The sequence below is a fragment of the Lacerta agilis genome, chromosome 7 (genome assembly GCF_009819535.1).
Source record: "Lacerta agilis isolate rLacAgi1 chromosome 7, rLacAgi1.pri, whole genome shotgun sequence".
Taxonomy (NCBI): domain Eukaryota; kingdom Metazoa; phylum Chordata; class Lepidosauria; order Squamata; family Lacertidae; genus Lacerta; species Lacerta agilis.
The window spans coordinates 62,533,359-62,548,901 of NC_046318.1; the positions used below are offsets into that span (position 1 = coordinate 62,533,359).

Below are 15,543 nucleotides of genomic sequence, written 5' to 3' on the forward strand. Positions count from 1 at the left end.
TAATTGTTCTGAAATTGTGCAGACAAGTCTTGCTCCTACTGGACACCGGTATCCACAAATGAATACATAACGTCTGCACCTCTGATTTCCTTTTTTTTTTTTTTTTAAGGTGCCACCGAAGAATTGGTTCCTTTTGCTTCACAGCTCATTTCTGTTCTTCCTTGGGTGTGGATTTCTGTGTGAAATGGGCGTGGCAGTAATTTGAACATCCTTCCCCAGGCTTTCCAGGCATTTTGAAGTACAATTCCCATCATCCCCGACCACCAGTTTTGCTGGCTGGGGCTAATAATGTGAGGTGTGATCCAAAACATCTGCAGAATTAGAGGGTTGGTTATTATTAACAGGAAAGCAGAGCTCTGATGCTAAGGGCCGTTTGCCGCAATAGTATCATCCCCATTTCGACTCTTAAGGATCGGGGTGGCCCACGTAAATGCATCTCCCCACTGAATGGTGTGCTTGGTTATTCCTGTTCCTAGACTATCAAAGCAACGTCCCCACTTGGTGACCCAAGGGTTACCTATACCCTGGAGGAGGGCCAGGTTCCGGAGACAAACATGCCTGTCCGCTTCTACCTCAAACCGAACAGAGCAGATGGGTCTGCTTCGCTTTTGGTTGCTGAACCTCTTGACTTTGAGACCACCAAGTTCTTTGCACTGAGCATCAAGGCTCAGAATGTAGCTACAATTCCATTGGCATCTTTCACCACGGTTTGTGTTAATGTCACAGGTTGGTTATCCGTTTGTTAATATCAGGATATCAAACTGAAATTACAAGTACTTGATGTCAGCGAACCATGTATCGCTAAATCTGCCTTTTTGTTCTGCAGACGTCAATGATAACGTCCCGTTCTTCACATCTTCTACTTACGAGGTTTCTGTACCTGAGGGAGCAGCGGTTGGTACCTCTGTCGTGCAGGTTCTTGCTACAGATTCAGACTCGGGACTCCACGGAGAGGTTTGTTGCTACCTTTCCCTTTACTGAAAACGAGTGAGAAAATGCAACATGCGATTCTGTATCCCCAAACTTTCTGGGTGGTGGTCAGCGAAGTCTTGCTCAGAGTAGACCCGTTGAACATTACTAAGTTAAGTCAATTAATTTTAGTGCATGCGCTCCAAGTAAAATCTAGCTGAGTACCATTTTATTGACTCAAGACCCAAACTTTTTGTATTACGGTGGAACCTCGGTTATCGAATGTAATCCGTTCCGGAAGTCCGTTTGATCAGTGGGCTGGCTGCAAAGTCAAGGGGGGGGGGGAATGAAAAACGCGCCTTGGAAGCTGTTTGACTTCCAAGGCGTGTTCAAAAACGGAAGCATTCACTTCTGGGTTTTCAGTGTTTGGCTTCTGAAACGTTTGGCAGCCCAGATGTTCAAAAACTGAGGTTTGACTGTAATAGCCTCTTGAAGTAGGAAGTTACAGTGTACATATTCTTTTCAGCTGGCGCCACATACCATCTGTTGCATGCGTTAAAACGTGGATGCCAATATGCATTAAAGCCCTTGTGTAGACCGTACATCATTTAAGACAAGAATGGAAGAATTCTTACTTTCTGCCAAAGGTTGCATTCTTCTCGGGGGTAATTTGTTAGGGGCTGCATGCTGGCAGTGGGTGAGACCACCTCTTTCCCTGTTTCTGTCCTTCCCTTCTCTCTCTCTCTGTCCCTCCTTCCCCCTTTCTCGCCCTCTTCTTTTCATGGGAGAAATAGATTAACTCTGGCTAGAGCCTGAACTGATCGCTTACTCTTGACCTCATGTTAGTGTATTGTAGGGCACCATTGGACGACTGTGCTGACACTTTCCCTCCCCCCCACACTTTGTGCTGAGTGGATGGGCCTGTGAGTCTCCATTTTAACTTCCCACAATGCCTCTGAGGTCGCATTACTCAGAGACATTGTGGCAAATTAAAACGGGGACTTTATGCCACTCAGATTTGATTGCAGAACTGTTTTTGCTGCTGCCTGCAGGGCTTATTGGCATGAGAGGACTCCAGAAGACACTTTGCTGAGGGCAACCTCAGACCCTGAAGCCGTTCTCACATTACTCAATAATCAACGGCAACCAACAGCAGATTCACAAACATAAGAATGTCTGATTCTCCAATGCAAAGATTTAAAGACCAGTGTGTGAATCTAAATTGCAGCAATCGGTGAGAGTCCTGAATTGTTCAGTCATTGACTTACTTCAAAGGTTATGCCCTTTGTGGCAAGTCCACACAGCTGTTCAAACTCTAGAGGGTAGAAAACCACAGCCCACATATTTGTGGCTATACTGTGACCACACAGACCTTTCCCTTCCACACAAACTGCTGCTACCTAACTTTCTGTAAGTGCTACAAATGGCATAGGCCTGTGACTCTCGAATAATTATGGCCTTGGAGCTAAACTAAGTTGGATGTCCTTGAGAGTGGTTGTGTTCCTGTTTCTGAGCTGTTACGAAGATGGGATAGGGTATAATGCCCACTCCTATGTTCCTCAATTGCAGGTCCACTATTCAATACTGAAGGACGCTAGTGAAGATTACCGATACTTCAACATTGATTCCAAGCTGGGAGTCATTTCTACCCAGGCATCTTTTGACAGAGAGAAGAGAGGATCTTACTTGATTGAAGTTCATTCCCAGGATTCTTCTGAATCAGCCAGGCCTGGTTTATATGGGCAGCCTAACACAGGTAAACACCAGTGGGTTTCAAAAAGAACATAAAGAGGTTCCCGTGGGTCAAAAGAGGGTTCAGAACGATGTGCTGCTGTTGTGGTGGCCTGAGCCTCCAAAGGCAAATAGCTGATTATTTGCTTTTCAGATACAGCGTATGTGAGGATTTTAATTAGTGACATAAACGACAATGCCCCTGCTTTCCTGCATTCAGTGTATGAAATTAATATAGATGAAGACGAGGATGTCGGGTATGTGCTTTTGACGGCAACAGCAGATGACAAAGATGAAGGTACACAAACACAGGTTTATTTTATGTGTTGTACAGTCTTGACTGAAACCTCTCTAATTTGGAAGCAGTAGTGAGACTATGGCAGGCTGTTCCAGAAGATGAGGTGGCAACTGTTCTGTCTTCAAAGGAACTTTTTCTATATGTGGTACAGGAGCGGGTTTATAGAATGTGAAATATAACAGTAATGACAAAAATTGTGTGTCACATACTTTTCAAAATACGACTATTTGGAAACTAGCTTTATTCAGACCTTTTAAAATGTTTTGTAAAGAGAACCATGATAATTTTTTTAAGCATTTCTCATTTGCTAATTATATCCACCCATTATTATTATTTTTTAAATGGAAAGTAGACTAGGACCGTTTGAGTTAGAATACAGCCAAGCTAAAAAATTTTTGCTAGTATCTCGCATGTGTTAGTATCTTTGTCTGGCACTCTTACATTCCCAAGGTTTTTTTATTTAAATAGGATGGATCATAATTTTGGACCCATCAAGAGTTGGTTAAAATAACAAAGGGACTTGTTATTTTCGTGCAGGAGTTGTTATTTATGGGGCAAAATGCTGCTATTAAATTAGAGGACTTGTTGCATTTTTTTTGCTAATTGCCGTTAACGAACTGTACTCCAAAGGTGGAAAGCTTTGGAAAGTCTAAATATTGCTGCTTGGTATTAAAATGTCTGGACAGTTGCAGTCTCAGAAAAGATTACATGCAATGCACAAGTTCTGCAAGGTGGAGAAAAACCGCAAACCTTTTGTGCCACTGGGGATGAAACTGTATTTTGTATATTTCTGACCATAATACACAGAGACACTTAACAGCACTTGCTGTAGATATTTGGAAGCCATATACCCTTTATGGTGCTATTCTCTTTTCACAGAACGTATTGCACTATCGTGTCAGTAGCAGTTCCTATTTGTACATGACTCCTAAATTGGGACACTTTTCTGTTGTTCTTTATGCCTTACTGCATTATAATAAAATGCAAAGTAATAATAATAATAATGTTATAAGAGAGAGGTACTAAGCCTCTGGATTCACTTCAGAGTCTTGCTATACATGCAGTTTACTTTGGAAGTAGGCATGCATGACCTTTCTACATTTTGGGTTGGATCCAAGCAGACGGTGCAATCCTAACCTTGTCTACTCAGAACTAAGTCCTATTGAATTTGGCGGGGCTTACTTCTAAGTTAGTGCGGTTAGAACTGAAGCCTTAGTCCAGGCATAGGCAAACTCAACCCTCCAGATGTTTTGGGACTACATTTCCCATCATCCCTGACAACTGGTCATTAGCTAGGGATCATGGGAGTTGTAGTCCCAAAACATCTGGAGGGCCGAGTTTGCCTGTGCCTGCCTTAGTCATACTGAGAGTAGACCCATTGAACCACATGGCTCTTAAGTCAGTTGATTTCAATGGGTCTACTCTTAAGCAAGACTAAGTCTGTATCTTAAATTTTCTTGTTTTTTCAAAATTCTTCTGAAAGTAATGTCGGGATAGACCCTAGTGCTCAGAGATCTCCCGGGCTGTGATAAGGATAATATGGTAGCAACCTCGTGTTTTTAGGATCTAACGCCAAGCTCAGATATCAGATCACTTCAGGAAATGAGCGAGGAGATTTTTACGTGGAACCTGAGATGGGAACTCTATTGATTGCCCAGTGTCTTGACTATGAACAACAACAGCATTATGAGCTTCAGTTGGTAGCTTCTGACGGAAAATGGGAGAACCACACCCTTGTTGTCATCAATGTAGTCAATAAGAATGATGAAGCCCCTGTCTTCTCCCAGGACGAATACCACAGCAGTGTCTTGGAGGAACTTACTGATCTGCCGGTAACTGTTTTACGGGTAAGCAGGGTAAATTTGGGTTCAAAATTATACAAATGACGCTGGTGGAAAACACCAACAACTTAAAAGAATTGCAATTCTTGAAATCAAAGCATATTCACTCAGAAAACAGTTTTGAGGAGCTTTGTGGGGCTTACTCTCCATAGTAAGTGTGGGTTTGTGGTTAGGATTGCAGCCTAATTCAAGTAATGTGAATTTCTGGATACTAACTGTACATTTACACCATGTCATCGTTGTTGGGTTTCTACCAGACTCCATAGTGATCTCAGCTGGTTGCAATACAACTATCATGTTTGGGCTTTGATTTTTATTATTTCAATGTATCCAGATAATAGTGCAAACTGATTAAGAACAAACAAAGTATAACATAAAACAAACAAACATCGTCAAATATAAACTGATATACAAGACAAGGTTTAAAAAAACCCCAGATCAATGAAACAGTCAGTTAAAAGCAGCAGGAAAAAAAACCCAGGTGAGCTTGATGGCTAAAAACCTTTCTAAATAATGTATCTGTTGTCAGAAGACTACCCGTGGGAGGCACTAAACAGGCCTCCATAGGAAGGGAATCCCAAAGTTTAGGTGTTTTGCGCTTAACCTTTGTGCTTGCTTTCAGGTTTCTGCAACTGACCCCGATCAGGAAGCTGACCAGAGTGCCCTTCGCTACTCATTGCATGGCCTGGGTGCCCAAGCGGAGTTCACTATCAGTGAGTACACAGGCGAGATCACTGCAAATGAGAAATTGGACCGGGAAAAGCGGTCCGTGTGGCGCTTCCTTGTTCTCGCTACGGATGAGGATGGGGAGGGTCTAACCGGCTTTGCTGACGTCATCATTGAAGTGACAGACGTGAACGACAACCCGCCTCTTTTCCTTTGCGCCTCGGACGGTTGCTTTATGGGGCAAATTCCAGAAGACGCCCCTGCTGACTCCACTGTCATGGAGATGTCGGCGGTAGACCTTGATGACCCCAGAGCTGGGAAGAATGCTGTGTTAACCTACAGTATTATTCAGAACGTCCAAAACGAGATTAACCTCAACCTGTTCTCAGTTAACCCAGCTACTGGCACCATCTACACTGTGTTGGGATCCTTAGACAGGGAGAAAGAAGACCGGTACCTGGTGGTGGTTGAGGCGAAGGATGGAGGAGGCCTGACTGGAACAGGGACTGCCACTATTCTGGTCACTGACGTAAATGACCACACGCCAACCTTCACGCAAAAGATCTACACGGCCTTTGTCTCCGAGGGTGCAAGCCTCAGCGCTGAGGTTGCTGTGGTGTCAGCTACTGATGGGGATGAAGGAGAAAACGCTGTGGTGGCTTTCAGCATCCTAGGTGGAGATGAGGACCACAAATTCTTTATTGAGACGGACAAAGCAGACAAACGCGGTGTAATTCGACTGAGGAAGCGGATAGATTTTGAGAAACCCCACGAGAGGGTGTTTAACTTGACCGTAAAAGCAGAAGACCTGGATTTTTTCAGCATAGCTCACTGCGTCATCTATGTGGAGGACTCCAATGACCACGCCCCTCTGTTTTACCCACAATTCTATGAGGTAGCAGGTCTGGCTGAAGACGTCCCCCTCGGAACTAAAGTCGTCCAGGTTATTGCTGTTGATTTAGATTCTGGGCTGAATGGACGGTTCTCTTACCGCCTGCTAAATAAGTCGGACCCAAATAGCAAGTTCTCTGTGGCTACTGATGGCTGGGTCCTTGTGGCAGGTCTTCTGGATTATGAAACTGTGGCACAGTACCAACTCGTGGTCATCGCTACGGATATGGGGCAGCCCCCCTTGAGCGGCAGTGCCACAGTCCTCGTGGCTCTTCAAGATGTAAACGACAACGGACCCGAGTTTGAGGCGCAGTACAACCCAGTAGTTTGGGAAAACACTCCTTCTCCTCAGATTGTCCAGATGAACGATACCTCGACGCTTTTGTACGCTAAGGACAGGGACAGCCCAGCAAACGGGGCGCCTTTCTCCTTTCACTTACTGAGCGACTTCGGCAGCGTGACTTACTTTAATTTGCAAGACTTCAGCAACGGGAGTGCAATGCTAACTGCGTTGCACACATTCGACAGGGAGGTGCACAAGGAATTCGAGCTGCGGATTCTCATTGCTGACAGCGGGAGCCCTCCCATGAGCTCAACCAACACATTAACCGTGAATATCGGAGACCGAAATGACCACCCTCATGCTGCTGGCTTCATGGAGTGCCTCATCTACAGCTACAATGGTAAGCTGATGGCGATGAAGCTGGATTGCGTGCTGAAAGGAGACTGCCTTATTCCAGGTCATGTTTTGTACATCTGCTTTGGTATTGTCTACTCAAACTGGCTGCAGCTCTGCAGAGCCTCAGCCTCATCTTTCCCACCACTTGATCCTTTGTAAAAAATACAAACACTCTGAATCCAGGGATTGAACATGAGGCCTTCTGCATGCAGAGCATGTGACTTGCCATGAAGCTATCTATGGTCATGCCTGTATTCTGCATTCTTATAGCCTGCATTCCCTGTTCACAATCAGTTTCGGAACACCTTCAGAACATTAGGATGCATACAGAGGTGTTCTTGGTGAATCCCCTCCCAACTTTACACCTCCTGTTGGTTTTAGCTTGATGAGTCCTTCCCAAAGATTGTAAATTTGGGTGCATTTTGGGGAAGGAGTAAAAATAATACTAAATAAATCCGGGTGAGTTGAATGTGTTCCTTCATGCAGTGTCTTCCAAAGTCTGTTCTGGCGAATGCCCGGCAGCTTGCCTGCTACCATCAGTCTTCCCCTTAAACCACATGGCAGTAGTGATTGTCACGTCCATCAGGCTGTTATGCAAGCAGGGACTCGCACCTGCTGTGGCGTTTGGCATTCTGATTATCTATCCTTTCTAAAAAGCAATATGTTTAGCCCTTCTTTTTAAGAGAAGTGTGAATGAGTGTAAACCAGGCTTGGGGAACCTTCCACTCATGGGTCTAATTAGGTCCTAATTTGGCCAACGAGGCTGTTTTCCCTTAGCCCACACCCACCTCCCTTTACCCCTGACATCATGTGTGCTAATCGGTTGGTGGGTGGTGTTTCAATGCACCGTGCAGGGCTCTTTGCAAGATTGCCCCTATCACCTGGCATAACTGTCATGTCAAGTGACTGACAGGTCAAATTTGATTGACTATCAAATTTGGCCCACGAGAGTTAGAGGAGAGAAGGATCTGGGCTGCTTCGCAGATCTAATTCCAGTGCCTGCTGAAATCCTGGTCTGGGACCAATGATCCATGTGTGGGCAAGTGGAAAGCATCCCTCCCCCCAGTGCATGGGTCATTCCTCAGTGGTGGAGCTCATGCATTGCATGCAGAAGGTCATAGGTACAATCCCTGGCATCTTCAAGTAGGGCCGAGAAAGACTTCTGTTGTCTGAAATTGTGGAGAGCAATGGTGAGTCAATGTAGAGAATAGTGAGAGCAGTGGTCCAACTAGGCATAAAGCAGGTCCCTCTGCTCTTCCCTAGAAATTGTTAGACCCAAGCCTCAGGTGGCATAAGGGCCTGAACAGGAATTTTGATGGTTGGTGAGCTCGGCATAGCTCCCATGGTCCTTACCTGGCTGGTTTCTGAGTCTCTGTATTTTCCTTTGCTGAGATATTCCCTTCACTTAAAGAACCTGGGTTTCTAAAACAGGTGCCTGCTATAGGCAAGTATATGCATTTTTTTCTTGATTGTCTCAATTCACTAGCCTTTCCCTAGTTCACTTTGCAACAAGAGTTTTCTTGCCCCAAATTTTGTTTTCGTAGGCATGCAGCCTCCACAGCCTGGATGACAGGTGTGTGTCAGGTTGCAGGTGTTGATATCTTGCACTGATATCTCAACAGCACAGAATAGTTGAAAAGCAAACATGATATAGGAGAATAAAATGAATAGTAATTTTTTTACACATGCAGAATGCCTTCTCACATTTACGTAAGTAGTAGCTTTTCTCCCCCCCCCCCCATTTTTCTTCTTTTTTTTAAGGTATCCTACCCACAACTGTATTGGGTCAGATTCATGCCCCAGATAATGATGACTGGGACCACAAGACGTATCACTTTGAAGGGAAAGCACCCAGGTAAATGTCAAGTTTTTTATGTTTTTGAAAATAGCTCTCTCTTAATGAGAGAGTCGAGCATCAGAAACAGGTAGCTGTTCTGAAAACTAATGCAGTATAGCTTCACGGCACACAGAACACATGGGCTGCATTCACACATCATACTAAATCAGGGTTGCCAACATGGTGGCTGATACCTCTGAGCACCCACACAAACACACACCATAGCTGTCAACCCTCCCCCTTTGTTTTAAGGTGCTAAGAGTGGTTTCCTTTTTCTACCTTAAGAACAACATAGAGCTGAAGAAGGAAATTGGAGGAGGGGACTCTCTTTCCCACTTCCTCTTTCAGCTCTATGTGTTTTCAAGGCTCAAATGGATTCTGCTGAATCTGACTTTTGCCCAGCTCTTAGAAATGTGAAATGTATGCACACTTTATTTCTGGGTTTTGTTTTGTTTTAAAGGTAGGCTGCTAAGGTAGGGGGTAACCAGAGGCATAGTGCCCACATGCCCAAAAATCTAATTGTGCCTGTGGACCTAAAAATATTGGCAACCCTTGCACTATGCTATAGGTTAGTGTGACATGCATAAAGTGAAAGGGTGGACATAGGAAAACATTTTCGGCTATTGTTATTAGGACTATTGAGGAGATTTCTTAGATATAAATTGCTGGGCCCTATGCTTCACTTACGGGGCAATTTGCACAAGACAATGTAATCTACCTATTAAAATATAATATTATGTGCACCCCAGGCTTCAAACTATGAGAGATTTCAGGGGTGCAAGTATGTGCCACAGGTTTGGTTTCTTTAGAAGGGAAGTCCTTAAGAGATGATGTGTGTTTTTGCAGTGCATTAATATGCAAATTTCATACTTCAAGGTGATTTGGGAAGGGCAGGAGTCCCCAAAAGGTGGTGTGCCACTGCCCAGAAGCAGAGGCGCTGCTACTCACCGAGAAGTGGGGGGGGGGAGCAGTGAGGTGGTTGACGCTGTGCAGACACATGAGCAGGAATGCTGGGTTGCCTTTTCCACTGGGCCCACAGAGCACGGGGTGCTTAGTTCCTTTCCCTCCAGGAGGGCAGTATCTTCGCTGCCAGGAGGTCAGGTGCGTGAGTGCCACCCCTTCTCACTTACTGCTCCTGGATAAATTTATTTTTAAGGATCAACAGGCGAGCATAACCAATTATACTGGGGAGCAGGTAAATTTACCAGAGGGTAAATTCACATGAAATGCAACGAGCCAACACAGCAATGAAAATTAAGCAGATGATGTGAATGCACGCGTTTGTTATTCCATTTAACGCAGGCTTCGTTAACCTCGGCCCTCCAGATGTTTTGAGACTACAGTTCCCATCGTCCCTGACCACTGGTCCTGCTAGCTAGCTGTATGCCAAAAACAACTGGAGGGCCGAGTTTGAGGAAGCCTGATTTAACAAAATTTATACACCACTTAAGTCAACAGAGAGCTCTAGCCACAATTTGATCGGGCGATATCATGAATGGTTTCTTCCTCCCAGGTATTTTATCCTGAATGACAATTCTGGCTTACTAAGTATCAAAGAAGGCACTCCTTCAGGAACGTATGACATAAGAGTGAAAGTTACAGATGGCATCTGGCCTGATGTGGTCTCCACTGTAAGGGTGGTTGTGAAAGAAATCAAGGAAGAAGCTGCCCACAATGCAGGATCTGTCCGAATAAGAGGTAAAAGATGAGTTGTAAGCATATTCTGGAGATCAGTTAACATTGTTGAGACTCCTGAATGTCCACCAAGGCCTGCGGCTGAGTCACTAAGAACTCATGACCAGGGGTAGCAAAGGTTGCAATGTAACAGGTTCACGAGGGTATCATGGTTCTCTTGGTGGAAGGTTGTTGACCCAGGGCCCAGAAGAGTGATATTCTAGGACAGGGGTGGGGAACATTTTTTCTGGCTGGAGCGCCTGATCTTTATCTACCCCACCTCTGGCGGTCCAATGTTGACAAGGCGGGCTGGACCTCTGACATGTCAGTCACCTGACATTATAGCGGCATCCAGTGTTGCTTTCCCTTGAAACCTTGTTTAAGGTGAAGCATTTGGCTTTCCTGGGATGTTTACAAAGGGGTTTCAGATAAATCCCCCCTTTATGCTTCTCTTTCAAACTTCCACATGTGTTTAAAGGAGTAGTATGCAGATGGGGAATTGAAGGCTTTATGAGCCTGCAGTTTGAAGAGCAGGTTCCCCCTCTAACTTTGCGCAGCAGCAGGAGAGAGGACATCTGTGAAGCTGCTGCTCTCTGAAGGGGTGTCCCTCTCCTGTAAACATTGCTGCAGTGATGTTTAAAGAACAAAGAAGGATGCTTCAGGGAGCAGTTTGACAAACCCATTCAAACAAACAGGAGTGGAGCAGCTGTCGTAAAGCCTTTGCAAAAGCCTCTTTGAAGTAGCTAATGCAGTCACGTTGCTTCAAAGGACGCTTTTGCACAGGGCCGGAGGTCCCCCACCCCTGGTATAGAAGACAGAAAGCGATTGCTCACTGTCAGCAACCTTCCCTGGTTGGATTCCAGCACAAGCTAACTCAACTGGCCCCCAGTATCAGTAGGAGGAGAGGGGTCTGCACCCTCAGATGCTGCCATGACTAGTGATGGGGGAAACTGTCAATTATGGTTTCTGTCAAGTTCTCATTTTTCCCATTCTCATTTCCAAATCGGTCTGCTACTCCTTTTTAACAAAACTTCCTTACGAAAATTCACCAGCATTTTAGTGTACATTTTTCTATACCCGTGTTTGTATGCAATTTTGCCTAAACTGCAAAGTGGTTTACCTAATAAGAGTGCATTTTTATGCAAATATTACCCTGGTTTATGCATCTTTGTATACATCACTTGGCTAGAAAGCTGCATTGCAAAATTCAGAGAAGTGTGAATTTGAAATGGCGGCTGTGTTTCAGGTCGTTAATTTTTTTCTGTGCGTGCAAAATTTGGCATGTCTGCCTTTACCTATGAACTGAATCAAATATCTCCACCATACCTAGTCATGGCATCCCCCAGAGCCAGGATTTCAGGTCATTTTAATAGCCCAAAGTTTCCTACAACATGTCTTGCCCCTTGGTAGAGGCACAGGTAACCATGGAGTACCAAGATGTTGGTAAAGTAATATGTGTTTAAAAAAATTAAAGTTTAGGTGTGAGATTGGATAAATTTTCAAAGGATGAATTCCTATGAACTTTCTGGAAGTGGTCTTGCCTTTTAGAGAGGAGATGCCTGAAGGTTTTTATTTCACCGTTGCTTCAGTGTTAGGCTTGGAAATTTGTGTGTATATATATATATTTACAGATATCACTGCAGAGGATTTTATATATCAGTCATCTGAGAGTGAAAGTAAGTACAACCAAATGAAGAAGCTTTTTTCAGAAATCATACCGGCCCAACTCGAAAATGTCCACATCTTCAGTGTCCTGAACAGCCCAGGCAAAACACAAGGAGTAGATGTGTGGTTTGCAATTCATGGATCACCCTATTACAAAGCAGAAAAACTTAACGGAAATGTTGCTGTGTCCAAAGCACGGGTAAGTTGTGTTTGTTTGTCATCCCCCCCCAAAAAAACTTGCAATTCTAGGCAACATTTTTAATGAAGTCTCTACAGAACCTATGTGATGGAATCTTTGTGGATTTCCTTCTAAATTTTATTCCGGATGTTGAGAGTGCGATTTTTGCATGGGAAACACACACAGCAGCTACTTCATGATCAAACAGGTTTGAAGATAGTCTTTCCCCCAAAGAACTCCCCTCTGCAGGGGGAGTGGACCTGTTGAGATGGCCTGCCTTTGGGGACTGGTGGAATCTGATGGTTTCCTAAACACCTGGTGGTGTGCAGGCAAAAAAAAATGGTGTGGGAGAGGGGGCAGCTGGAGCATAGGTAGTGTAAATCCCAGTCTGAACCTGAGGGTATACAGTCGTACCTCGGAAGTTGAATGGAATCCATTCCGGAAGTACATTTGGCTTCCAAAGAGTTCAGAAGCCAAGGTACGGCTTCCGATTGGCTGCAGGAAGCTCCTGCAGCCAATCGGAAGCCGCGGAACCCACGTTGGACGTTCGGGTTCCAAAGAACATTCTCAAACCGGAACACTCACTTCCGGGTTTGCAGTGTTCGGGAGTCAAAAGGTTCAAGTCGCAAGGCGTTCGACTTCCAAGGTATGACTGTATTGCCGTTCTTACCGTAGGGCGATGATGGCAAGTGGTGAGTGGACTCTTGCCATGTGGCCAAGAGAGCGTTGCTCTTACGTCCTCAGCAGCCTGCTGTAACAATTTTACAGATTTCTAAATGCAATAAATAAAAAATTCCTGAGGGACAAAATGGTCAGAGTCACACAGAGCTGGACACCACAGTTATAGGTTGCCCAGTGAACACGCAGTTTCAGTTATTGGAGCCTGAGGGTGTGGGGAAGCTGCTTGGAGAAGCGAGGCCATTCACCTGTCCCCTTGACCCTTTCCTGTCTTGGCTTCTTAGAGCTAGCTGAAGGAGTTTTGACAGGGTGGGTCCAGTGTGGGTTATTGGAGGAGAGCTGATGGTAGTTGTTGTCCAAAACATCTGGAGGGTACCAGGGTTGCTGAAAGCTGCACTAGCTTAAGACTAAACTGAACACTGGGTTTAATCCAATTCAGTCCAGAGGAGACTTTTTAAGAACAAACACCTTCCAGGACACTGCTTGCTATGAGGCAACTGCAGCAGAGCCCAAAGGTATCATTTGTGAAGGCACCTGTAGTGTCTTCAAAGAGGTGTTTTTAGTCTAGTTGTCTTGTGCATTTGGGGTTCCTTTAAAAAAAGAAAAAGGCTGAAAACTAGATCTAACCCACAACAGCTGGAAACCATCCTGAATATCAGCATCACACAAGTTGGCATAGATGAGTGTGCAACTGAAAACTGCTCTCATAGCGCCGGATGCACCAGCAAAAATGAATTCAGTGCTCTTCCCACGATTACTTCTTCCGGAAGTGTTTTGCTGGCCTCCATTACAGTACTGAGCAGTGCACAGTGTACTTGCGAAGCTCGGGAGAGAAAGCACCATTCTTGTTCCTCCTACCGGATCAATCCATGCTTTAATGGTGGTACCTGTACAGACACAGACCTGGGCTACAGGTTAGTAGATCGGCTCATGTTGTTGTTGTTTTTAAAAAGTGCCAACCTTTATAACAGGGGTGGGGAACTGGATCAGGGTAGAGCTCCGTATTCAAAAGTAGCCAACCCTCTGCATGCCTCTTTTGACAGGCGGGTGGGGCCACTCAACTGCCAATCACTTGACATCATATAAAGCCATGTGATTTGAACGGCTGCAAAGGAAGAATGGGCTCCGCCTCCTTCCTTTGCAGCCACAACTTGAAGGTTTGCATCACGAACTTCCTGCTCCTGACATTAAGTGTAGAAAATGTGGGTGCGGTTGACACAAAATGACCTGGTGACCCGCCCTTAGAGACCGGACAAGTCTCAGAGGCTTTATAGTGAAGAAATGTTCAAGGCGGATTACAAAAATTCCAACTAAAAGCACAATAAAGGAAATACCATTCGCAGATTATGACTCGGGTCACCTTATATGCTAATAACTAATTCTAACGTAGCTGAAACAACACCATCTACACACAAGAGGGAAGTATCTTGAAGCTTGGGAGAATCCCAGGTTTTGAAGAATTATACATCTTTGACTGCAGACATGTTTCTGAAATGGCTTCATGGCTGTCATATTTTTCCAAGACACAAGATGGCAATGTTGGGCTTTGAAGTTAAATCTCTGTGGTTTCAAGCTTAAGGATAGCTCCTCTTGCATCCCCTGATCAACTCTTTCCTGCAACCAATGAATAGAAGTGAACCCATTAAATTTGAAAGGAAATTATTCCCCTGCAAAAAAAAAAATGTTTTGGGGTTTTGTTTCCTTTCTCCTCCTGAAATATTGTCTGCCATCTCTCGAGTGCCTCTCACTGTACGGTGAACTTTCCCATTTCTTTATTTGTGGGTGTCCATTTAGATACAGCCGAGTATCTACCCTTATACTAAAGAATTTTAGATTTTTTTTGTTTTGTTAGAGATTTAGTGTGTGTATGTAGGAGATGTATACCACCTTCCCTCCAAGGGACTAAAGACAGTGTACATAGTCCCTCCCCCAATCCCCCCTTTTTAAATCCTCACAACAACACAGTGAGGTAGATAATCCTGAGAAATAACGGCTGTTTCAGGGTCACCCATTGAGCTTAACGGCTGAGGAGAATTCTTCCCTGCCCTCATCTGACACCATAACCCAAGGTGGGGAACCTGTGGCCCTCTAAATGTTGCTGGACTACAACTCCCATCACCCCTGGTCATTAGCCAAGCCACCCATCTTAGTGGCCCTTACTGCCTCCTGCGGGAGTGAGTTACATAGTTTTGACTATGCGCTGTGTGAAGAAACTCGGCCTGTAAGTTACTACTACTAACAATAATCTTAAAAAATACAGTGGTACCTCTGGTTAAGAACTTTAATTTGTTCCAGAGGTCCGTTCTTAACCTGAAGCTTCTTAACCTGAGGTACCACTTTAGCTAATGCGGCCTCCTGCTGCTGCTGCGCCTCCGCACGATTTCTGTTCTCATCCTGAAGCAAAGTTCTTAACCCGAGGTACTATTTCTGGGTTAGCAGAGTCTGTAACCTGAAGCGTCTAACCTGAGGTAGCACTGTAAAGGGGTTTGTTGCCTG

The 15,543-nt window shown here is 44.7% G+C and overlaps 1 protein-coding gene across 1 annotated transcript in view; it reads left to right on the plus strand.

Annotated features, from left to right (window-relative positions):
* LOC117050435 (neural-cadherin-like) overlaps nucleotides 1-15,543 on the plus strand; it is a 54,790-nt gene that overhangs the window by 26,070 nt on the left and 13,177 nt on the right. The window contains exons 14-23 of the mRNA XM_033156101.1: nucleotides 477-726; nucleotides 827-954; nucleotides 2,479-2,665; nucleotides 2,795-2,938; nucleotides 4,502-4,785; nucleotides 5,402-7,019; nucleotides 8,777-8,870; nucleotides 10,366-10,550; nucleotides 12,158-12,390; nucleotides 13,684-13,961. Coding sequence (XP_033011992.1) covers nucleotides 477-726; nucleotides 827-954; nucleotides 2,479-2,665; nucleotides 2,795-2,938; nucleotides 4,502-4,785; nucleotides 5,402-7,019; nucleotides 8,777-8,870; nucleotides 10,366-10,550; nucleotides 12,158-12,390; nucleotides 13,684-13,961 — 3,401 coding nt within the window. The remainder of the gene's footprint in view (nucleotides 1-476; nucleotides 727-826; nucleotides 955-2,478; nucleotides 2,666-2,794; nucleotides 2,939-4,501; nucleotides 4,786-5,401; nucleotides 7,020-8,776; nucleotides 8,871-10,365; nucleotides 10,551-12,157; nucleotides 12,391-13,683; nucleotides 13,962-15,543) is intronic.